Below are 26,963 nucleotides of genomic sequence, written 5' to 3'. Positions count from 1 at the left end.
AAGCAGAAGCCCATTCAAACCTATACGATCAACTTGATACCAGGGAAGGCGAAGCAAAGATAAATAAAATAGCCAAACAGAGAGCAAAGAAAGCAAGCAATAAACTACTAATTCACGAAAAGGATGTCAAAAATATATGGAGAAAGTATTTTGACAGTTTATTAAATGAAGAATTTGACAGACAGCCTGTGGAGTTAACGGAGACAGTAACAGCGATGGTTACCAGAATAACAAAAGAGAAAGTATCTCAAGCGCTTCAAAAAATAAAGAAAGGAAAAGCAGTCGGACCAGACGATATTGCTGGGGAAGTATGGAGAGCATTAGAAGAGACAGGAATAAGTTGGCTAGCAGGTCTATTTAATACAATCATGGAAGTTGGACAAATGCCAGACGAATGGAGAAGCAGTATATTAGTACCTGTCTCTAAAAACAAGGGAGACATACAACAATGTACAAACTACAGGGCTATAAAACTTTTTAGCCACACCATGAAAATATGGGAGAGAGTAATTGATAGACGGATACGTGAAAAAACCAAAATATCCGATAATCAATTTGGCTTTATGCAGGGCAGATCAACAACAGATGCAATTTTCATTGTAAGGTAGATTGAAAAATACAGGAATAAAGAGACCAACGCTAATATGGTATTCATTGATCTTGAAAAAGCATATGATAGAGTTCCTCGAGATATTCTCTGGTGGGCACTCAATAAGACAGTAGTCCCTGGCGAATATGTAAAGGTTGTGAGAGATATGTATGAGGGAGTAACAACTAGTGTTAGGACAGGTGTGGGAGAGACTGATGAAGTTCAGGTGAAAGTAGGATTGCACCAAGGTTTGGTGCTTAGTCCTTATTTATTCTCATTAATTTTGTACCAGATAACAGCGAAACTACAGGGTAGCATTCCATGGTGATTAATGTATGCTGATGATGTAGTGTTAACAGGAAATAGTGAAAGAGACTTGAAACAAAAATTGGAACAGTGGAGACAGGCTCTGGAGGAAAAAGGTTTAAAACTTAGTAGGACAAAAACATAGTATTTGGAATGTTCATTTAAAGGTGGAGTTACTACAAATAAAATGGTATTTTTGGATGGTGAAATGATTGTGAAAAGCAATAGTTTTAAGTACCAAGGATCGGTATTACAGAGTAATGGAGAAATAGATGGAGATGCATGCAGTAGAATTAGAGCTGGATGGATGAAGTGGAAGGAAGCGAGTGGTGTGCTGTGATAGGAAAATTCCAATGAAGTTGAAGGGAAAATTCTATAAAACAACCATAAGGTCGGCTATGATGTACGGAACTGAATGTTGGGCAGTGAAAAAGAAAGATGAACAACGAATGCGTGTGGCGGAAATGAGAAATGCTTAGATGGATGAGTGGAGTGACAAAGAAGGATAAAATTAAAAATGAGTATATTAGGGGAAATCTAGGTGTGGCGCCAATTGATGCCAAAATGAGAGAGCATAGGTTAAGATGGTTTGGTCATGTTCAGCGTCGAGACGTTAATCACCCAATACGAAGAATAGCTGAAGTGCAGATTCCTGGAAGGAGTAGGAGAGGAAGACCAAAGCAGACCTGGGGGAGACGATAAGGCAGGACATGTTGGTAAAGGGGATTAACATTGATATGACCCAAGATAGAATTGTGTGGAGAAATGCAATTAGGGATGCCGACCCCGCATAGGGATAAGGCAAAGAGAATAATGATGATGAATATATTCATTTACAATACTTTCCATAAAGTTAAGAATTTTGTATCTAACGAAAAAACTATATAACATACTTTTGTAGCTTATAAAAAAGCAAAGACACTCGTTCCTTCATAAATCTTCTAGTTATAATACAAAAAGAGATACCTATGGTAGGTGAGAAGAGTTTGTTTTTTTTTCAATAAAATTCAATAATTTTAGAGCTCTTGTGAAATGACTACTGAAAATTTAAAAATGCGCTCTATAAATTTATCTTATTTTTTTTTTCAAAAACCATTTATTTTAAACCCGTCCAACTTTTTAAACATAGAAATAACACTATAGGAAAAAGTATTGTAGAATGAAAATGATGTATTTAAATTCTGATCGATGAGGGGTTAAAAATATACTTCTCATGTTCTCTTAAAATACATTAGTCGTCAACTTTTTTGCAGCATATCTCCCTTAGTTTAAATGTAATCGACAATAAAGCACTACAAAATGTGTGAGTATCATTATACACCTTAAATCGACCGTTTCTCTGTTATTTTAAGTTAAATACACCGATTTGAGCATGCACAAAAAAACAAACTTTTCTCACCTACCATATCTCTTTTTGTATTATAACTACAAGATTTATGAAGGAACGAATCTCTTTGGTTTTTTATGAGCTACAAAAATATTTTGTATAGTTTTTTCGTTAGATGCATAGGTTTTAGGGTATTCACAAAAACCGTCAGAAAAGGTGTCATTTTTTAATGAAAATTTCCAATCTTCAACCGCGGATATATCAAAAGGTATTGAGATTTCAAAAAAAATATAGAACAGTTTTTACTTTGAATTAGGTTCTTAGTCACTTTCGTGGTTATTTTAACCAAAAAATTTTCCACCCCCGAGAAGGGGGATTTTTTCCTCTCTCCATATTTCTGGTATTAGCTGGTACATCTGTTCTGTATTTTTTTTTTAATTATCACAATGTCTTCCTCTCTGGTTCCATTTAATTTTAATTCGAACTTACTTAGAAAATAAAAAAAATACTGGATCCTTTGTAATAGGTATATTTAAAAGACCCCAATAAAACCGTAATAAGACAATCATTAGTGTTAAAAACCAATAGCATGCTTGCGTGAGCCACCAAAATATTTTGGGTAAGAACCCTTTAAATGTTTCAATTTATTAAATACATGTTGATGATAATAATATTGGATATTGCAAATATTCCTAGATATTACCAAGGAACCACAGGACTCTAACCTACGTGGATGTAATGTGAAAGGGATAACCTCACATACTGAGAGTTGAATGTCAACTGTCATGTCAACACATGTAGTTGACATTCAAGTCTCAATATGCGAGATTCATCCCTTTCACATTACATCCACGTGGGTTAGAATCCTGTATTGCCCTGGGTAATATCCAGAAATATTTGCAACATCCAATATTATTATCAACAATACCATTTAATAAATTACACAACCATTTAATAAATTGTAACATTTAAAGGGTTTTTACCCAAAACATTTTGGTGGCTCACCCATGCATACTATTGGTTTTTAACACGAATGATGGATTTTTAATCCGAAAACGTTTTGTTAATGTGATGTAACCCTTATTAGGGGCTATTAAATATACCTATTCCGGTAAGTGTGTTGCTGGAATTGAAATGAATATTAATAAAACGAACGGTAAATATTTATTTATTTTCTTAACAAAAGGTATTTGCGCTTAGGTCTCTCTCGAAAAAGGGCCTAACGATTTGTGTGTGATTCGTTGACCCGCTGTGTCGTGACTGTTAAGAAAAGCCACAATCGATTATATCGATGTTATGCCTTCCTACAATATGGTCCGGAGAAGACAATAAATCACTCCGATCTGACGCATAAAAACAGGCACACTTCTGCAGTTTTAGAAACGAATGCCATGTCTTAAAGTGAGTTGTTGACATAATGGTCTGATATGGTAATTAATTTATGAGGATTTCAGTTTGTTAAACTGCCACTCCAAAAACATATGGTCAGGGGATGCATTCGTTTCGTAAAACCATGTCTTTTTTAGCGTCTGTTTTGTATATTAACGGTGACTTTATATGACCCATATTATTTCGTTTTGAGAAAAAATATTAAAATTAAAATTAGCAAAAATAGTAATTAAAGCGTATCGCTATATATCTTTTACAAAGGAACCAGTATTTTTGTGATTTATGGTATGCAACCAGCTACAGGAATTTTATTTTCCTCGTGGATTTTAGTATAAAATTATTTCAGGTGAGAAACGATGAAGTCTGCGGTACTTCTTTTAGCGGTGATAGCAACCGCTAGAGCCAATTTTAATCCTTTGGATGGTATAACTGATATCAGGAAGAAGAGTACTGAAGCTGCTGCTAAAGCTTTAGAAGGCCTAAAAAATATCGGGGAGGACGCTCTAAAATCTATACCAAAAACACCTGATGATTTGAAAGTTCGAAGGAAAACAATAGAGCAAATGGTCAAAGAACAAGGGTATAAAGTGGAAACTTACAATGACGTCAAAACTGAAGACGGCTATATTCTAACTATGTACAGGTAACGTCTCTTTTATATTATTTTTTGCAAATAATTTGAAAACTTTCACAGCTTAGTACTATTATATTGTCGGCTTATAACGTTCTTCACCGTTTTCCGACTTAAAATTACCACTAGGGGTCGCCAGCTTCTATTGAAAATTTCAAGATCTTGTCTTGATATTGTGTTGATTTTAAGACAAGATCAAGACAAGAAGTAATTTTAGATTTCAAGACAAGACAAGAAATTTTATGCTGATACCAAGATTTCTTGTCAAGAAAACAAGAAATCTTGAAATATCTTGACTAATAATGAAAACTCTAAAACGTATTTATTTGTTAAAAAGATACCATTATTTTAACATTACATATCATATTTTAATTTATTGAACACTTTTTTTGCTAAAGCGATTTACAAAAATGATATTAAAAATAATTATTATTAATGACACTTACCTAATCCTGTTGAAAATAAAATTACATACAGTAGGAAAAATGAAAGAATTCCCATGAACGAACATATAAAACACGCTGTATTTTCCTGTCAGCGTGTCACACAAAAAATTGGCCAGCCCAAGTACATGTAATAATTATTGTTACATGTACTTGCGCTGGGAAATTTTCTTTGTGACACGGTGACAGGAAAATACAGCGTGTTTTATATGTTCGTTCATGAGTATTCTTTCATTTTTCCGACTGTACTAGATTTTATTTTAAATAACATTTAGCACATTAGAGCAGGAAGGATCTGTTTTTAGGTGGATGTGAGGGGTGCCATTCGGATTTTTGCGGATAAAGTTAGGTGATAACTTCGTTAATAATAATTGACTCATCTTCTTCTTCTTGACTGGCTTTACAACTCGGAGTGAGTCTTCGCCGCATCCACTATGGCCCTCCATCGTCTGCGATCTTGCGCTTCGATTTGCCATTGTTGTACCCCAATCCTAGATAGATCGGTTTCAACATCATCCTTCCATCTTTTTCTGGGACGGCCCACTGATCTTCTACCGTCTGGTCTCTCGAAGAACACTGTCTTTAGCATTCTGTCTTCCTCTGATCTTACTACATGCCCTGCCCATCTTATCCGATTAGCTTTTATATGTCTGACGATGTTTTCAGTACCATATAGAGTCACCAATTCAGCATTGCGGCGCCTTCTCCACTCTCCTGTCAATTCATCTCTTTGAGGACCAAATATCATTCTGAGGACTTTCCTTTTAAATATCAGCAATTTATTTATTTCTCGCTGATGTAGAGTCCATGTTTCACTCCCATTATGTAACAACTGGGCGAATAATTGACATGTACAGTCTTAATTTAGATTGTCTTTTCAACAGCTTAGATCTTAATAATGATGATAGGGAGTATAATGCTCTATTTCCCGCAGCTATTCTTGCTGAGACCTCTTTTTCTATGTGATTGTCCTCTGTGATTACTGCTCCCAGATATTTAAACTCTTTTACTACTTCAAAGTTGTGGTCATTAATAGTTAATAAATATAATTGACTCATGCTCCTTCTCAAATATGCCCGGAACATTAATAAAAAAAAATAATTAAAAATTTCAAAAATTTCGTTTTTTTCTACATTTTTTGCTTATAACTTTAAAACAATTCATTTTGGAACAAAGTCGTATAGGAATAAAACAAAGATAATTAAATTTTCTATCAGCTACGATTGGTTAAAAATGTCTTAATATATCACCCTTACTGCAAAATAGCAATAAATATAAAATAAGGGCGCAAAACAAGCCTGTTCTTATTAAATATTTTTCCATCACTTAGGTTACACTTGGAATCTTCCTAATTCGCTTAGAAATTTTTTGTAATGTTCTAAAACCGTCCACCAAATTTTATTAAAATTGACTTACTAGAGTTTTCATAATAATTTTGCAGTCTAAACTTTCTTAAAAAATTAAAAATTTTTAAAATCTTTCACAACAAAAACTAGAACATACAAAGATTTGTCAATTTTTTTACTTATAAAGAAGCACTCCACATATCTAATGCACTTTACAGAATTGAAATCGGATTACATAAGCAGCCTCAGCAATGTTTTAAAGTTATAAACAATTTTTTGGCTTATAAACAAATTAGTGCTGTGGCCAGGAGGGGGGCTCCTTTATTTATAGCGCGATCAAAGAGCAATCTGACCCAAAAAAAATAAAGGAAGGATGAAAATTTGGGAACAGGTAGTTGAAGTTGTCTAATATTATATAAGAAAAAGTTTACAATTCTACATCCCCTCCATTTTACAAAAATGGAGGGGAATACCCCCTCTCGAAGGTGAAAAATGTACATTCAAAATAAGACCGGAATTGGATAAAATGACTAATTCTAAACAACTTTTGTACTACAGAGTTTTTTCACTAGGTCAATACTTTTCGGGTTAATTGCGAGTGAATATGTTCATGTTTAACAAAATAAAACATTTTTTTTGTGACGTTTTTTTGGAGATAACTCAAAAAGTAATATAATTTTTAAAAGTAATTAAATTAAAATATATTAAAAGTAATATAATTTTTGGACGGTTTTTCGGAGATAACTCAAAAAGTAATATAAGTATTTTAGCAAAAAAATGTTTTTAGCATAAACATAGCTTATAAAAAATTGAAAAAAATGGTGTATACATGAGATCTGTAGACACAGTAGAAGCAGAGTTGCAGCTAATGAAAAGTAGGTGCTTCTTCGTCAAATTAAAAATCGAATAATTCTATGTGAAATAACCCAAAAACGGATCACTTTTCGGGGAAAATTCATTTTAACTTTTTTAAAGTATTTAAAAAAGGTTTATTTTTGTTTAAAAATAACTTATAATGTTAAAAGTAAGCGAGTTACGCCCAAAATATTGACGGTCCCTTTTATTTTTTGTTTAAAAAATCGCGAAAATCACACCCTAATTAGCATCACAAATAAATTTTATCATTACCACTTCACAAGTTATTTATCTATGGGTGTATCTAACGATCTGGGTTCAGTTGGGGCATCTGCCGTATATATGGTATATAGATATGGCGACAACACTGCCCCCTGTGGTACACCAGACTTCATGGTCCCAACTTCGGACAGGGTTGGCCCTATCCGAACACTGAACCTCCTGTGGGCTAGGTAGAAAAGAGTCTAGTTTGAATTAAATATTTTTTTTTAATTTCTAGGATTCCTGAGGGAAGAGATGGCAAGAAACCAACAAAAACGGTATTACTTCAACATGGTCTTATGGCGTGTTGTACAGATTGGCTCTTGTTCGGCAAAGAGCGCAGTCTTGGTTACATCCTCGCTGATCTAGGATTTGATGTATGGCTAGCCAATTGCAGAGGAAACTACTACTCAAGGAATCATACCAAATACAATCCCGACAAAGATGCAGCATTTTGGGCTTTCAGTTGGCATGAAATTGGCATGTATGACATCCCTGCCATGATTGATTATATTCTGGCTAAAACTGGAGAGAAACAGATTTATCATGTTGGCCACTCTCAAGGTAAATATAAAGATATTATTTAACTACAATAAATTTTTTGAAACAATTTTGTGTTCCATAATACACTGCGCATCAGAAAAGATGGGTCACCCACAAAATGGGTCATTTTTGCTGTCTCGAACTGCCTAAAGGCCATGCCACATTATGCGTTTTGACCGGATGCGTTTACACCGCATCCGGTCAAAATGCATAGTGTGAGTCGGTCTGGTTGCGTTGGAAACGGATGCGTTTCCACCGCATCCGATCAAAACGCATAAGGCCGATGCCATATTATGCGTTTTGAACGGATGCGGTGAAAACGCATCCGTTTCCAACGCAACCGGACCGACCTGTCACACTATGCGTTTAGTCTGGTGCAGGTAGTAAGCGCGTACCGATGACTCAAAACGCATCTGCTTCCAACGCAACCGGACCGATCTGTCACACTATGCGTTTTCACCGGATGCGTCGGAAACGCATCCGGTCAAAACGCATAATGTGGCATCGGCCTAATGTGACATCGCACTAAACCTCTTATCCGATTTAAGTGAAATTTTATCATGCTATAGCCATATTCTTTAACATTATTGCTGTAATAATATTGTTGCTATACAGGTAAATTGTCATTGTTTCCCGGTTGTACAAATCAAACTGTATTTTTTTCTCAAAGTTCACCACACCTTGTGAAACATTCTAGCATTTATAAAAAATACTGAAATTAAATCCTAACTATAGCCTTAGGTTTTATTAACATTCTGTTTTTTATTCATTCGCTTATGTTGGGTTAGTTACTTTAACACCTAGCTTTGGTTTTCTTCAATACAGGGTGTTTTTAAATAAATATGGCCAACTTTAAGGAGTAATTCTGCATGAAAAAAAAAAAAATAATGCATGGCAGTTTGCTTTATAAACGTATGTCCGCAAATGTTCCGTTTCCGAGATAGGGGGTTTTAAAATTTTCCTTACAAACTGACGATTTCTTTATTGCTTTAAAACCGGTTGAGATATGTAAACTAAATTTGGGGACTTTTAAGAGGTACTAATTGTGCGTTTTTTGACATACAATTAAGAATTTTATGTTCACCATTGGCGCACATAAGGGTCATGTTACCTGTATGCATGCCAATGGTAAATATTAAATGGCTAAATGTTGTTCTGAAGCTATTCTCTTGTGGCATTTTTGTAATTAACTAGTTTTGATGAGAAATACGCCACAATTTTACAAAAAAATTGGTTTTATTAACGTTTCGACGTCCAAATCGGATGCCGTTGTCACGAACGTTAATAAAATCATTTTTTAGTAAAATTGTGGCTTATTTCCCATCAAAACTAGTTAATTAAATTGCTTATTGTATATGTATTAACAAATATGCAATAACTACTTCTTAAAACCCACCAAATTTTATTTGCATATCTTAACCAGTTTTAGAGCAATAAATAATCGTCAGTTTGTAAGAAAAATTTCAACACCCTCTATCTCGGAAACGAAACATTTGCGGACATACGTTTATAACGCAAACTGTCATTATTTTTTCATGCATAGTCACTCCTTACAGTTTGCCATACTTACTTAAAAACACCCTGTATTAATGAAAAAGGTTAGTTGTTAAAGCACCTAACTTTTTTATTATCCAACATAATCGAGTGAACCGAAAAAAAAGAATGTGTTGTGTGTGTACTTTGTACGCACGTAAGAAGTTATACTTCTATTATATGATTTCTTAAAAATAAATATACTTTGAACAGTTTGTTTTAATTTTTTTTTAAACACCAAACTAATTTTGTGCTTACCGCTTTCAAAAAAATAAAAAAAAGTATAGGATTGCTCTGGATTCGAACTCAAGACCTCTCGATCTCTGGCCGAATGCTATACCAAATACGCTACGAGGACTGTGTCTGTATCGTTTCAAACGTACCTAATGACAATTCACGGTAACAAACAGGCAAGGTGAAGTATAATAAATATACAATAAAATGTTTTAATAATACTCATCTTACTCCTGAGGAAGACAAATCCAAAGAAACAAAAATTATAATAAATATATTTACTAAAAACACTAATATAATCTTTTCACAAATTTTCTTGCACTGATATATTTATACATAACTTGAAAGATAGCAACTAAACGCCATACTGTCTGTGTGAGCATGCGCGCAGTATTATGAAATTTTATTCTCAATCGCGCCTAAAGAAGTATAACTTCAAAAATCACTTAAATCGGACAACAAGTGTAGGAAATTCGAGACATCAATTGTCAAATGCCTTTTCATAGTCGATCAAGCACGCGTATACGTCGCAGTTAACGTCCCTGCATTTTTTTATCAGTACCTGTACTCCAAAAAGTGCCTATCTGGTCCCCACTGCATTAATGAACCGGAACTGTCTGTCCGATATTTGTTCCTCACACTTCTTATAAATTCTTCCATGGATGACTCTAAGAAAAATATTTTAACATATGGCTCATTAGACTGATTGTTCGATATTCTTCGCACTTTTTAGCCCCCTATTTTTTAGGCATCGCTATGAATTCTAATTCTAGCCGTTTATCAGGGATGATTCCTGTATTGTATATTATTTACTATATTTTATTGAATACAGCTGTGATCCAGTTTACTCCTTCTTCCTCCAAGAGTTTTAAATTCAGCTTTGATATTATCAGACCCTATAGCTTTCCTACTTTTCATCCGTTTTATTACTTCTTCTACCCCTGCACAAGATTAGAAAGGTTTATTACTTTAAATTGCTATTTGTTATAGGTACAACTTCATTTTATGTGATGACTTCAATGAGACCCGAATATGCTGACAAAATCACCCACCACGTCAGCCTTGCCCCCATTGGCTTTATGAACCATCTCAAGAGTCCTCTAATTCAGCTCTTTGCCGGCCCGTCTGACCAACTTGGAGCAGTGTTGAAGGCGGTAGGAACAGGTGAATTTATGGCCGAAGACAGCGCTATCAATTTCATCACCGATATCTATTGTTCGAATCTTGGTCTGAATAAGGTAAGTTTGCAAGCAAGCAATTTGATTCATCCCGACCTGTGGGAATGTCCACCCTCTCGAAAGAGTACATTCGGGTGTAACAATTCATTGGGGCGAGGTGTTTTGACCCGAGTATAAACAGGGATCACCCCACCTCGCCCCAATGCCCCAGGCCATCCCTCTCCCCCCCCATAGCACGCTGATGCGCGATGAGGGCACAACTATCGTAGCCAAATGCTCTTCACAATGGAATCCTGGGTAATAAGATTCCATGTGGTACCCTAATCGATTGCAAAAAACTAGGCCAGCGTGAAGCGCTCTATGCCTTTATCGTCTTACTTACTTATCCGCGGTAACTAAATCCGCGGAAAATTGCTTGCTTGGGCCCCAAGTCATTGTGCCGAGCCCTATTGGGCTCTGCCCAATGACTTGTTGCTCGAGTTTTTATGTGTTTTTTTTTGGTTTATTATATTTTTTTGGGGGCTTACGCCTTTTTTATATTTTATACATTTTTTTGGGGGCTTGCGCCCTTCTATAATTTTCTATAATTGGCTTACCTTGAAGGTGATCGTGGTGTTGGATCTTCGTGTGTAACGCTGTCTTCGGCATTTGTTTTTGAGCTACGAACTAACTACTATCACTTTTCACTTTTGTTCACTTTATTCCACTATTTGCTGTTTCGGACGTTTGTGCTTCCATCGGTGGAACTCATCATACCTTAGCATCTCTCGCAGTATGTGACTTGGGTGGTGCTCCAGTTCCGAGAATTTGACCCTTGCCTTGTCTGTCATGATTTCGGTGACTCTCACCTGTTGGAGTTCTCTGAACAGGAATCTTTCTGCTACGTATCTTGGGACTCTGGCGGCTTCTCTCAAGCTGCTGTTGTGGACCGCTTGAATCTTCTTTTTGTGGGTGTTACATACTTGTCCCCATGCGAGAGATGCGTATGTTAATACCGGTAGTATAATGCTGTTTATCAATCTTAACCTTGTTTTTAGTCTTAATTTGCTTTTTCTGCCTGTAAGTCCTCTTAGTGTTGCTCTCGCTATGTTGGCCTTCTGGACTGTGGCTTCTACATGTTTTTGGAAGGTTATTCCTTTGTCCATGATGACTCCTAGGTATTTAGCTTCGTTTTTCCACTCGATGGGGGTGTTCTGTATCGTCAGCTGTTCCTCTGGTTGTTGTATTCCTTTCTTGTATAGAACCGCTTGTGCCTTTTCCGAGTTGATGGCTATCTTCCATTTTATACACTCCATTCCTCTATTTCTTGTAGCGCTGTTTGCAGGTTGGTCACTGCTATATCTACGTTTCTATGTTTGGCCGCTATCGCTGTGTCGTCGGCGTAGAGGCTCATAAGGGTACCTGGTGTTCTAGGTACATCAGCGGTGTATATCGTGTACAGCAGGGGGTGACAGGACCGCTCCCTGGGGTACTCCAGCCTCCGGGTTCCCGAGCTCGGACAGGGCTTGTCCTATCCGAACCCTGAAACGCCGGCCGCCCAAGTACGATGAGATTAGCCTCGTCATCGCTCCGCTGTACCCGTAACCCCTCATTTTGTATAAAAGCCCCTTATGCCATAGTCTGTCGAACGCTTTGCTTACGTCCAGGAACGCTGCTCCAGTGTACTGCTTGTCGTTGAATCCAGCTGCTATGTACTCGGTTAATCTGAGTACTTGTAGCTCGCTGGAGTGCTCTGCTCTGAATCCGAATTGAGCTTCTGGGATAATGTTTAATATATTTGTTTCCGCTTGCAGTCTGCTAAGAATGGTTCTTTCCACTATCTTGCTGATCGCTGGATGTAAGCTGATTGGCCTGTAGTTCTGCGGGAATGTGTGGTTCTTGCCAGGTTTTGGGATCATAATGACATGGGCCTCTTTCCATCTGTTCGGGAATATCTTATATCTTAGTATCGCGTTCACTATGTTTGTGAAGTACACTATAGCTTTTCTGGGCAAATAATAAGGTAAGTTTTACAGTTTCTAAGCATTTTTATTCAGCGTATAACAAAAGGCAGGTCATAAATTAAATCACTCCTTCTGGGACCAAAAATACTCCTCCTTCTTCATGTACCATAGCTATCTCTTGTGGACCTATTTTTCAGAAAACCTTGTTGTTCCCCACTAATTTTGTATTCTTCATTTATTTTAATGGCAAGCATTTCTGTTAAAAGTTTAAGAGTTATGCTCAGCAAGGTGATGGTACGGTAGTTGGTAGGGTCTGTGCTGTTTTCTCTCTTGTGTATTGGTATTGTTATACTCGTCTTACACTGGTCTGGTAGACGCTGGCTTCATATTATTTCTTAAAAGAGAATCTCTGTATTTCTATTAACGTTTCTCCTACGTATTTTAGGAGTTTATTTGGGAGGTATCCAAAATGTGTCCAAAATTTTGAGGGATTTTCAGGTAATATCGCTAATATGTTTTGTATGGTCAATTGCGTTTCGTTTCTAACAATAAAATTTAATCATACACAGTATTACCTGGGTTTACAGGGTTTACCTAATTAGTTTCTTAGTAAAAATAAGAGAAAGTGGAGGTTAACTTGATGAGGTGGAATTTTTAAAATTGCAGTTTATTTCCAAACAGTAAAGAGTGAACTTAGACAATCGCACTGCGCAATGGATTTTGAAATGATGTTAAGTGAACGGGGAAAACCACTTACAGTTTTTCAAAAATTCAAATTTCAAATATTTTTGGCCTAATGTATCTTCCTCCGAGCCAAGTTGGAGATTGTTTTGTGGAAGATTTTATGCCTGAAAAACCAGATGATCATCGAGTTGACGCATTTGCAAACTATCTAGTTGAAACGTATATCGAAGAGGACTCCACATTTCCTCCACAAATTTGGGCAAAGAATAGCGCATCTATATATAGAACAACTAATTCTTGTGAGGGATTTCATTCAAAATTTAAAAATTATTAGTTGTCTCCACATCCTAATATTTTTTTGTTTGTTGAAACATTAAAGCGCATTCAAACCGATTCTTATATAAAAATAAATTCTGTTAAACAAAATATTTCTAGAAATGTAGATAAAGCTACCTCCAGCAAACATATTTTTCTCGAACAGAAAATTAACCAGTATAACAGGGGTGAAATTTCAAGATACAATTACGTTAAATGTGTTAGTTATAAATTCGGTGCTTTTTAATATAATATATTATATAAAATAAACTGTTAGTTGATATTACGTTTATTATATTTCCCTGCTTACCTAATATTTATTAAGCTATCTTCTGACCGCAATTGGGTTGGCTAATTAAGAAATGAAACGCAATTCGGACTAGACGTTATTGGTGGCCAGGTAAGCAAAATATTTGGGACGCAATTCGACAAGGCCCAAGAAACGGAACGCAATTCGGACTAGAGGTTTATTTGGTATCCCGTCGGGTCCTGGGAATTTTCTGATTTTTTAATTTACGTACGTTATTCCTTATTTCTTCTTTTGTGATTTCTAGTTCTGTGTCTATGTTGGATCATCTTCATTTTCGGTTTGTTCCTCTTCTTCAGGTGTTACAGTTATTAGTTCCTTATCCATTGCTCCGTTTATATTTCATTTAAACTTATACAGGGTGTTTCATTGGGAAACGGAAATACTCTAATTGTGAATAAAGGTCACCGATGCGGTTCTAGGTATAGTACATTTTTTGCCCTACCGACTTGTATAACCGAGTTACAGGGTGTTTTATCGACTTTGCCAATTTTTTCCTAAGCCATAACTTTAGAACCACCCTGTATATTTTTTTGATATTTGGTACACATGTGTCTCATCCAAAACCCAAACGACCGACATACTAATCACAAGAAAAATTCAGGTCCGGATTAACAAAAAATTATAAAGTAATTGTGACCTTAAAATAACACCCTGTATATTTAAATTCTGAAAATCTGTTTGCATATTTAAAAAGAGCACAAAAAACTAAGTCTAATCATTCGTTTTAATTTTTCGGCCAGACAATTTTATGACTTTAATTTTAAAATTATATTGAATTTTTTAAGAACTCTGACATTAAAAAGAAGGTATTATAAACTTTTTCGTACTTCCGGGCCTAAAGTGACAACTTCACTCCCTTGTGACAGGTACTAAAGTGTCACATTTAATCCCTCCGGGATTAAATATTGACGAAACTCCCGGAACGATTAAATCACAAACAAACGAATTTAAGGGATATTTTATTGAAAAATATAATTAATTAGAATGGTAATTAACGTTAATATTCAAATTAATATTGTGACAGTTCGTCATATTGACCAGTCTTTCCTGGGTTAATGCAGCAGGTAATTTCCAAATTTACCTTAAGCATTAAATATTTATCATCCGGAGCCTCCCGTAAGAACTGATCTACCTGCTCAGACGTGAGAATTCTTGACTTCTTTGGCTTAAATCCCTCATTTCTTCTCTTCAAAAAAGCTAATAATTTTGGAAATTTACTTATATCAATATCTTCTCTAATGTTAATAACCGATTTCAGCATTGAGTAATGTGCCCAGAGAGTTGAGGCACAAACCGCTTTTGATTTATCATCGAAGTAGACTAACAGCGCATTTTCAGTAGGTTGTCTCACATTTTTTAAGCGGCACCACTTTTTAAAAGCATCGTACTGCTGCTCGTATAGTTTTCTAGATTTCGGTGGTAACAATTCTTCACCTACTTCGGCTGCTCTTTTATCAATATCAGATACACCTTCTTCCCTCATGATACCAATAATTATCAATAACAATGTTTCTTTACAATGACACTAGTAATGACAATGTTTCTAAATTATAACTGTCACAACGCAATGTTACTATGGTAACTTATTTTAAAGACAGTTTATTAAATGAGTTGAAGAGAGAAAAAACTGATTGAAATTATTGAAATAATTAATAAAATCATACCGGAAGTACGAAAAGTATCGTATATACCTTGCGACTGAAGTACATTTAATCCTTCAGGTAAATTATGGCCCTCCCTGCGGTCGGGCCATAAACTTTACCTTCAGGATTAAATGTACTACTTCAGTCCCGCGGTATATAATGTACTATTAATTATAAATTATACACTGCGCGTCATAGAAAACGGGCACCCTAAAAAATGGGTAATTTTTGATGTCGCGTATCTCCTTAACCTGTTGCCCGATTTAAGTGATTTTTTGAATATGTTATAGCCTTATTATTTGTCAATATCTATGTAATAATATTTTTGCTAAACAGGTAAATTTTCATTGTATACCGGGTGTACGAATCAAACTGTGTTTTTTTCTCAAAGTTGGCAACACCCTGTGGAATATTCTAGCCTTTATAAAATACTGAAATGAAATCCAGACCATAGCCTCAGGTTTTCTGAACATTCTGTTTTTTGATTCATTTTCTTACGTTGGAGAATACAAAAGTTATGTACTTTAACAACTAGTCATGTTCTTCATCAGTATAGGTTGTTTGTAAATAAATGCGACAAACTTTAAGGGGCAATTCTGCATGAAAAAATAATGACCGTTTGCTTTATAAACTTATGTCCTCAAATGCTTCGTTTACGAGATACGGGATGTTGCTTTTTTTTTACAAATTGACGATTTATTTTATTGTCCTAAAACTGGTTGAGATATGCAAATGAAATTTGGTAGATTCTAAGAGATAGTTACTGCGAATTTTTTGACTTGCAATCAAGAATTTTATATTCACTATTGGCGTGCATACGGGTAATATGACCGATCATATTACCCGTATGAACGCCAATGGTGAATATAAATTTCTTAATTGTATGTCAAAAAATGTGCAATAACTACGTCTTAAAACCCACCAAATTCCATTTGCATATCTCAACCAGTTTTAAAGCAATAAATAAATCGTTAGTTTGTACGAAAAAATTCAACATCCCGTATCTCGCAAACGAAGCATTTGCGGACATACGATTATAAAGCAAACTTTCATTATTTTTTTATGCAGAATTGCCCCTTAAAGTTTGTCGCACTTGTTTAGAAACACCCTGTACTGAAAAAGAACATGGCTAATTGTTAAAGTACCTAACTTTTGTATTATCCAACATAAGCGAATGAATCAAAAAACAAAACATTGAGAAAACCTTAGGCTATAGTTGGGTTTTAATTTCAGTATTTTATAAATGCTAGGATATTCCACAGGGTGTTGCGAACTTTGAGAAAAAACACAATTTGATTCGTACACCCGGTATACAATGAAAATTTAACTGTTTAGCAAAAATATTATTACAGGGATATTGACAAATAATATGGCTATAAGAAATTCAAATAATCACTTAAATCGGACAACAGGTTTAGGAGATACGCAACCTCAAAAATTACCCATTTTTTAAGGTGCCCGTTTTATATGACGCGCAGTTTATTAAAGCTGTTGAATAAATACTTATTTTAAAATTAATCAATACTTATTTACCACATTGGAACGACCCAATTATTAATCACAAGAAAAATCCACGTCCGGATTCACAAAAAAAAATAAAGTAATTGTGATCTTGAAACAACACCCTGTATATTGAAATTTTCAAAATTTTTTTGCACATTTGAAAAGACCACAAAAATCTGAGTTTATCGGTTTGTGCTTTAATTTTTCGTAAAGGAAATTTAATGACTTTAATTTTGAAATTAAATATATTGATAATTTTAAGAACACTGAAATTAAAAAGCAGATTTTTAAAGCACTTTTAACAATAAATTATTAAAGTTTTGAAATAAATACCAATTTTAAAAATAATCAATACTTATTTACGACATTCGAATGACCCACTTATAAATCACAACAAAAATCCAGGTCCGGATTAACAAAACAATATAAAGTAATTGTAACCTTGAAACAACACCCTGTATATTGAAATTTTCAAAATCCGTTTGCACATTGGTATGAAAAGAGCACAAAAACTAAGTTTAATCGTTCGCTTCAATTTTTTTGGCCAGACAATTTAATGAATATATTTTGAAATTATGTCAAAATTTTTAAAAACTCATAATAAAAATTTCGATATATTTTCAAAAGTAATGTCATTAAATTGTCTGCACAAAAAATTAAAGCGGGACATTAAACTTAGTTTTTCGTGCTCTCTTCAGGTGTGCAAACGTAGTTTAAAAAATTCAATATACAGGGAGTTTTTTAGAGGTCAGAATTACTTTGAATTTTGTTGTTAATACGGACCTGGATTTTTCTTGTGATTAGTAAGTAAGTCCTTCTAATGCTGTAAATAATAACTGATTATTTTTAAAATTAGTATTTATTTATTAACTTGAATGATTTATTAATAAAAGTGCTTTAAAAACCTGCTTATTAATTTCAGGGTTCTTGAAAATTTGAATATATTTAATTTCAAAATTAAAGTTAATAAAGTTTTGCACAAAAAATCAAAGTGAATCTATAAACTTGGATTTTTGTGGTCTTTTCAAATGTGCAAACAATTTTTGAAAATGTCAATATACAGGGTGTTGTTTCAAGGTCACAATTACTTTATGTTTTTTTGTTAATCCGGACCTGGATTTTTCTTGTGATTAATAATTGAGTCTTTCCAATGTGTTAAATAAATATTGATTCATTTTAAAATGAGTATCTATTCAATAAATTTAACAATTTATAATTAAAAGTTAATAATACCTTCTTTTTAATGTGGAGTTCTTAAAAAAATTCAATATAATTTCAAAATTAATGTCAAAAAATTGTCTGGCCGAAAAATCGAAGCAAACTATTAAACTTAGTTTCTTGTGCTCTTTTCAAATATGCAAACAGATTTTCAAAATTTCAATATGCAGGGTGTTGTTTTAAGGTCACAATTATTTTATAATTTTTTGTTAATACGGACCTGTATTTTTCTTGTGATTAGTATGTCGGTCGTTTGAGTTTTGAATGGGAGATATGTGTACCAAATATTAAAAAAATATACATGGTGGTTCTAAAGTTATGGCTTAGGAAAAAAATGAGCAAAATCGATAAAATACCCTGTAACTCGGATATAAAAGTCAGTATGGCAAAAAATTTAGTATACCTAGAACCAACTTGGTGACCTCTATTCACCATTAAAGTATTTCCGTTTCCCAATGAAACACCCTGTATATATTCTTTAATGGGTTTTTCCTATTTTTTAGTATTTTCCAAACTTTTCTTTGTGCCCCATACAAATCGTGTTCCATTTCTTTGGTAAAGTGTGTCGAATATTCTCTTTTTATATCTCTTGTCTTAGAATTGATGTAGTTTGCTTTATTAGTCCTGTCGCCAGTGAGGGTACAACAGCCTCCTTAATTCAGATGGACTTACCCAAGTTTTTTTATGTATATTGACCTGTAGAACACGAATTTTTTGGGTAACAGTCGATCCGGATGTCGATAAGATTGTTATAAACAAAGAACTTGAGGAATCGCATAACAGCGATTTTTCGCAAAACAAGGCATTGTTTTGTATTTCTTGGGTCATTCTAAGCAAAAAATGTTTTTACAAGTTTTTTCGTGGGATGCATAGTTTTCGACATAAACGCGGTTGAACTTTCATAAAATCGAAAAATTGCAATCTTTGAACCCGAATAACTTTTGATTAAAAAATAAAATAGCAATTCTGCTTAACGCATTTGAAAGTTCAAGTCAAATTCTATCGGTTTTGATTACATTCATTGCTAAAAATTAATTTTTTTATTGTTAAACAAAGCTATAAACACATAGTGATTGAATGATGTGTTCAATGCATTTCCCATTTGAAATCGAACGAGTAGGCACAAACAGACAATTTCTACGTAGATTACGTACATTAAAACGCATGCATTGGGCTCGGGAAACACTATGTGTTTATGGCTTTGTTTAAAAAATAAATACTTAATTTTTAACAATGCAAATAATCAAAACCGATAGAATTTGACTTCAACTTTCAAATGCAGTAAGCAGAATTGCTATTTTATTTTTTAATCAAAAGTTATTCGGGTTCAAAGTTGCACTTTTTCGATTTTTTGAAAGTTCAACCGCGTTTATCTCTAAAACTATGCATCCTACGAAAAAACTTGAAAAACTATATTTTGCTGAGAATCACCCAAAAAAATGTTTTGTTTTGCGAAAAATCGCTGTTATTGTAATTCCTCAAGTTCTTTGTTTATAACAAACTTATCGATATCCAGATCAACTGTTACCCAAAAAATTCGTGTTCTACGGATCAAAATACATAAAAAAAAAACTTGGGTAAGTCCATCTGAATTAAGGAGGCCGTTATACCCCCTGGCGACAGGACTATATCTCTGTACTGTTGGTAATTGTTTGGTGTTTTGTTACTACAGTATTGTAGGTATGCTTTCCTCTTCTAGTACGCTAGATGTCTTACTTCAGTATAGAACCAGGGCTTTGGTATTATTGTTGCATTCAGGTTAATTTTCCTATGCTTTCTGTTGGGGCTTGTAATATATTATATTCTATTTTTGCCCACGTCTCATTTACTCCTTCACCTGTTGTTACTGGGTTTATCTCAAATCTTTGTTCTAAACGTCTTTTATACAGACATTTTGTGTTTTGGTCTTCTAGAGACTCTGTTTAGTTTTTCGAAGTACTCGGTTGGCTTTTTTCCTTGTTTTGTGGTATTTTGAGCAAAAAATTTCCAAGCAATATTTTGTAGTCTTATCCGATATTGAGTGTTAAAGCTCTTACGTCATACAAATTTTGGACAGAATTCAACAAGGTATTCTCCATTTCGGTTTATTTTATCTTCGTTGAATCGTTGTTTGATATTATCTATGCTGTAGTTTCCTATTCTTGCATTGAGGCGTTCAAGAATAATTATTTTTCTGTTCTTCTTTTGAGTTGAATTGCTATTTTATTTTTTAATCAAAAGTTATTCGGGTTCAAAGTTGCACTTTTTCGATTTTTTGAAAGTTCAACCGCGTTTATCTCTAACACTATGCATCCTACGAAAAAACTTGAAAGTCTATATTTTGCTGAGAATCACCCAAAAAATACAAAAAAATGTTTTGTTTTGCGAAAAATCGCTGTTATGTAATTCCTCAAGTTCTTTGTTTATAACAAAATTATCGACATCCAGATCAACTGTTACCCAAAAAATTCGTGTTCTATGGATCAAAATACATAAAAAAACTTGGGTAAGTCCATCTGAATTAAGGAGGCCGTTGTACCCCCCTGGCGACAGGACTATATCTCTGTATTGTTGGTAATTGTTTGGTGTTTTGTTACTACAGTATTTTAGGTATGCTTTCCTCTTCTAGTACGCTAGATCTCTTACTTCAGTATAGAACCAGGGCTTTGGTATTATTGTTGCATTCAGGTTAATTTTCCTATGCTTTCTTTTGGGGCTTGTAATATATTATATTCTATTTTTGCCCACGTCTCATTTACTCCTTCACCTGTTGTTACTGGGTTTATCTCAAATCTTTGTTCTAAACGTCTTTTATACAGACATTTTGTGTTTTGGTCTTCTAGAGACTCTGTTTAGTTTTTCGAAGTACTCGGGTGGCTTTTTTCCTTGTTTTGTGGTATTTTGAGCAAAAATTTTCCAAGCAATATTTTGTAGTCTTATCCGATATTGAGTGTTAAAGCTCTTACGTCATACAGATTTTGGACAGAATTCAACAAGGTATTCTCCATTTCGGTTTATTTTATCTTCGTTGAATCGTTGTTTGATATTATCTATGCTGTAGTTTCCTATTCTTGCATTGAGGCCTTCAAGAATAATTATTTTTCTGTTCTTCTTTTTCTTGTCGATGACATACTGTAGTTTATTCTACAAGTCTACAAGACTTGTAGAAGTCTTCGGTCTCCCCCTCGGGTTTACTTATATCTCTTGCGTAGACTGATATAATGTGGAGTTTAGTGTTCTCCATATTCAAAGTCGTCATCAGGATTCTATGGTTAATATTTTCGATATTTTCTATGCTCTTGTCATATTTCATGCTAATTATAAGGCCCACTCCTAAGCTAGCAGTCTCCTTTATCTTTTCCGCTGTATATGAGTAGGAAATATTGGTATTTTGAAGTTCCTTTTCCTTTTCTTCTGGTTTCGGAGAGCGCGCATAAATCTATTTTGTGGGTGTTTATTTCTATTAGCATCTCTTGGTCTCTCTTTGTCCATGACTTAATGTTCCAGCATGCTATTCCTAATTCTTTATCCATTTTCGTAGTCATATTCTTTGCTTAAGTCGTCTTGAAATGTTTCTGTCCGGTATCCGAGGCTTGGTGATCGGCTCTATGAGTATTTTAGTTTTTACCGGGGTAGGTCGCTAGCTTCACCCTCGAGCCCTTTTTCTTTATCCGGGCTTTGAACCGGCAACCCGCTGCTGAGCTACTCAGTCCACCTAACATCTGGCAGGCGGATTCTCTTCATATCTTCTTCTTCTTTTTTTTTCTTCTTTTACGTAGGCTTTAAAGCATTTTTGTTTTTCGATATTAGCCTCCTAAATTGTTTAAATTATTGCACCGTCTTTTTCTTGGTCTGGCAATACTTCTTCGCCATGTGGTGAATTATCTCGTGCTATTTGTACCACCCTATCCTCTGCCAGTCTACTAATATGTTCGTTCCACTTCTGTTTCCGTTTTGTCATCCATCCATTTATTTCTTCTGCATTGCATACTCTTATGTTTTCGCTTCTCTCCCTATTCAACAGACTATTCCCTACTATTCGTCGAAGTATTTTTATCTCTGTTGTTTCTAGTAGTCGTCTCGTTTTAGATCTTGTCAGGTCTTGTCTCCCCCGTGTATGTCAATATAAGTCTAATTGCTGCTTTACAGATTCTTGCGTTTGTGTCCTGTCTTTGGTGTTTTTTCTTCTAGATTGTGTCATTAAGAGATCCCGCCGCTTTACTTGCTTTTAAGCTTTGTTGTCGTACTTCTTCTTCAACATCTCGGTAACTAACTAGTAATGTCTATTCCCATATATCTAACCTTGCTTCCTTATTTATTATTTTCCCATCAATTTTGATTTTATATCATCGTTGGTTTTTAGATGTTGTCATACGTTTGGGTTTTCTGCTGATATTATTATATTGTATTTCTTGGCTGTTGTATTGAAGATGTGTGTTAATCTTTGGAGATCGCCTTCTGTCGAATGGAGATCGAATATTATGTGCATAATATATTTCTTTGTTCCCCATTCTGTAACCATGTCCTTTATGTAGTGCTTCTATTATTTGGTCCATTATTATATTAAAGGGAAGTGGGCTTAACGAGTCACCTTGTCTGACTCCGCTTTGTACTAATATAAACTGTGTTTGTTTTTCATTTAACTTTGCTGTATTCGATTAAGGAAGTAGATGTTTTCGATGGTTTCTACAATATTGATTAGTATATTTCTTCTATACAGTGGGCGTAAGACGTCTTCGACTTGGATGCGATCGAAAGCCTTTGTCAGGTCTATAAAACGTAGATATGCTGGTTTATTGTACCCGATGGCCTTTTCTGTGATTTGTTTTAGTACAAATACGGCGTGTAAGCAGGATCTTCCGGATCTGAACCCTTGTTGTTCATCTGATAAAGTTGTTAGTTTATTGATTTTTTTGGTTAGGAATTTTGTCGCTATTCTTGTTCTCATGATCATTTTTCAGTGCGTCATTAATTATGACGTCATATACTGTATTGGCTGTGTCGAGACTTATTTCATGTAATTATTGACGAATCTGACAGATGCCACAATCGTACTTAGCCATAGGTGAAAAGCTTGTGGAATTAGTAATTTAGTAGATTTAATTTTTACACAATATGTTAACATGTAGGTATTTTTTATAAAGGGGAATAGAATTAAAAAGTAAACAATATTGTTAATTAAATTTATAAATATGGAAACAATAAAAAATAACACAAAACTATCCATAAACTGTGTTTTTATCTTCTTCTCTAGGTGCTGTCTCCGCTTCAAAAGTTAGCAATCATCAGAGAGATCTTTATTTCTGAAACAGCGGCTCTAAATAATTCATTGTTATTACATCCAAACCAGTTCCTAAGGTTCTTTAGCCATGAGTTACGTCTCCTTACTATGGATCTTTTTCTTGCATAATGACCTGGAGTATTAGATATACATCTCTCATCACATGTCCCATATATCTCAGTTTTCTTCTTATTTGTTAGTTCTCGTTCTTTATGCGTAAGTCTCATTACCTCCACGTTGGCTATTCTATCTACTCATGAGATATTTAGCACTCTTCGGTACATCTCGAATGTCTCTAGTCTCCTCACGTCAATGTTTCGAAATCGAAAGTCGAATTCGAAATTTCAAAATGACAGGTACACAAAATACTGACCTGAATAATAACCGTCACTTGACTCTTTGACACTTCTAAAAAATGGCCAAAATGGACGAAGTTTTCGTCAAATGTTCGTAATACGTGTATTTGATTGGCTAGAAAAAACGCGCATTCTAAATATCAACGAATCAAACGTAGGTTAGGAATAGACATCTTATGTATATAACCATTGTAATGCTGCATTATTTTTGTGTTTAATCACGGAGCTACCGCTTTTTCCGTCTCATCTAACTTAATGCATTAGAGAGAAATCGAAAAACTGTGACGCACTGAAAAATGATCATGAGAACAAGAATACCTTAAGTGCGGGGTTCAGTAAATTTATACCTCTATAATTGTCGTGGTCTTCTTAATCTTCTTTTTTGAACATTGGTATCATTATGCTGTTTCTCCATGCGTCTAGTATCTTGCAGTGCAATATTAGTTTTTGTATAAGTTTTATCATCTCTAGGGTTATACTTTCTCCTTCGTATTTTAGAAGATCGTTGGTTATTCCGTCTGGTCCTGGTGACTTTCTCTTTTTGAGTAAATTTATGGCTATCTCTGCTTCCTGAAAACTGATTTCTATTTCGTGTCTTAATTCAGGTACGTTATTATCTTTCTTTACTTTAAACAGTTCCGTCAAGTATCTTTCCCATTCGTTTGCTGGTATATTATTGTATTCCTTCAATTCTGCCATTCGCTTCCGTTGGTTTCTTATGAATCTCCATATTTGTTTTTGTGTACCGCAGAAGTCTCTTTCCATCCTTTTTGTAGACTGTTCACAGTGTTCATTTTTTGTTCTTCTTACCAATTGCTTTGTTTCATTTCGTATTCTTCTATAGGTGTCTCTGGATTCTGCAGTATTTGATGTTTTATACTTCGTGTAGGCCTCTCGTTTTTCTTTACATTTTTCTTTTATTTCTGTTCTGGACCATGGTGTATGGCTGTTGTTTCTTTTGTTCAGTATGACTGCGTTTTCCTAGAGCTTCTTTTGTTGCCTCTTCAATGTTGTTTTTAATTTACTCCCAGCTCGCGTTTATATCTTCGATGTCGTCTATTTGTTTCAGCTGTATCTTCTCTGCTAGCCCCCTTTGGTACACTTCTCTTGTAGAGTAGTTCCATAGCGATTCTACATTGAATTTCTCCTCGATTTCCTCTCCATCACATTTCCATTTTTTCTTCGTCGCATAATAAGTTTCATAATTAAAATTTCTCATTTTTACAGATAATATGCAAAAACGCACTCTTTATGGCGTGTGGATTTAATGACAAACAAATGCCAATCGAGGAAATCCCAATCATTATGGCCTATTACCCATCATCAGTTGCAACCAATCAAATGGTTCATTACGGACAAGAAGTCAAGAGTAAAAGATTTTGTCGGTTCGACTTTGGATTTGTGAAAAATAACAAAATTTACAATGGCCGTCTCACACCACCAGACTACGAATTGGAAAAAATCACGGCAAACATGACTATGATCTACAGTGAAAACGATTGGTTATCCCATCCCATAGATGTTGAAAGATTGGAGAACGCAATGGTCAACGCAAATGTGAAAAAGATTTTGGCTCCGCTAGACAAATGTAACCATCTTGATTACCTTTTTGGCAAAGATGCTGCAAAGACCATCTATCCAGTAGTTGTCAAAATCCTTCAAGAAAATTAATAATGTTTTTAGAAGCAGAGATTGTGTTGTTTTTAATTTGTGTTGTATTATGAATTTTAGATATTTTTATATCATTTGAGGTACATTTTCATATCAAATATATATTGTTTTTAATACTTAATAAAAATGGATGAATTCCATCCGCTAAATGAAAATTTTTAGACATTGTATCAAATAAATATTTTACATTTTTATTCTGTGATTTTTATTCTTATGTCCTTACTCAGATAGTAGAGCAAAACTCAATTAACGTGGTATCGACCAGGACTAATCTGTAAAAAAACGTGTATTTTTGGATGTGAGAGGTGGCATTCGGATTTTTGCAGATAAAGTTAGGTGACACCTTCAGTAATAATAATAATTGACTTATTCTCCTTCTCAAATATGCCCGGAACATTAATAAAAAAATTAAAATATTTTCGAAAAACATCGATTTTTTTCGGCTCTCTTTGCTTATAACTTTTTTTTTTATTTAAAATTAATGTGCTCGTCTACTAAGGCCACTTGCACAAGAACGGTTACAACAATATTACAATAAATAATATGTTACATAATGCAAAACATATATATAGTACAATGAAAATTATATTTTATAATACAACTGAATGTCTTTTAGAAATTTTATTGCTTATAACTTTAAAACGATTCGTTTTGGAACAAAGTCGTAAAGAAATAAAATAAAGATAATTGAATTTTGTATGATATACGACTGGTCAAATGTGCCTTAAGGTATTACCTTTTCTTCAATATAGCAATAAATACAAAATAAGGGGGCAAAATACGCCTGTTGTTATTCAATATTTTTTAACCACTTTGGTGGCACTTAGAACCTTAGTAATTCGCTTAGAAAATTACTATCACTTACTTAAACGGTCTACCAAATTTCATTAAAATCGACCTAGGGAGTGCATTTAGATTTTCACTTCGGAAAAAATCAAACAAGATAAAACTTTTTGTAATTTCATTAAAGAATGTTTAATAAACAACATATCAAAAAGTTCTACTCGAGAAGTGGGTGCTTCATTTTTTATTAAACAAATGAACAGCGAAGTTAGATGTTTTTTTAAATAACTCCGAAAATACAATTTTTAGAAAAAAACTGACTTGACCATTGAAAAATTCAGAAAATTTTACAAAAAACATCTTATATAAAATTTTTTCTAAAATTAAATCTCTAGCTTCTGTAATTTTTTATTTATAACGCTAAAGTCGCCCTTCTCACACACATTGGCGCACTGTAAACTAGCCTTGGAAGAAGTGCACGGTTGAGTTTTTTTAATGTAATTCTTTAACTAATGGATCAAAAGAAATTTTACAAATTGGACATGAAAGAAAATGAAATAAGCTATCTTATGGTTGTAATAAAAAGAAATAAAATGTATGGACATAAATACGGTGTGGGTGGAAAGTGAGCCTTACATGAAT

General features: G+C 34.2%; 1 protein-coding gene across 3 annotated transcripts in view; it reads left to right on the top strand.

Moving 5' to 3' along the window:
* The window catches only part of LOC126889763 (lipase 3-like), a 175,025-nt gene that overhangs the window by 2,262 nt on the left and 145,800 nt on the right, over window positions 1-26,963 (top strand). The window contains exons 2-5 of one of the 3 annotated variants that reach the window (XM_050658337.1): window positions 3,958-4,254; window positions 7,386-7,711; window positions 10,448-10,695; window positions 25,095-25,732. The exons of the other annotated variants lie outside the window; for them this stretch is intronic. Coding sequence (XP_050514294.1) covers window positions 3,968-4,254; window positions 7,386-7,711; window positions 10,448-10,695; window positions 25,095-25,538 — 1,305 coding nt within the window. The 5' untranslated portion in view covers window positions 3,958-3,967 and the 3' untranslated portion in view covers window positions 25,539-25,732. Of the gene's footprint in view, window positions 1-3,957; window positions 4,255-7,385; window positions 7,712-10,447; window positions 10,696-25,094; window positions 25,733-26,963 lie in introns of those variants that run through there. 3 annotated transcript variants of the gene reach the window in all.

The sequence above is a fragment of the Diabrotica virgifera genome, chromosome 8 (genome assembly GCF_917563875.1).
Source record: "Diabrotica virgifera virgifera chromosome 8, PGI_DIABVI_V3a".
Lineage (NCBI taxonomy): Eukaryota > Metazoa > Arthropoda > Insecta > Coleoptera > Chrysomelidae > Diabrotica > Diabrotica virgifera.
Note: the sequence above shows the minus strand (reverse complement) of the source record. Positions and strands in the feature narration are given on the sequence as shown.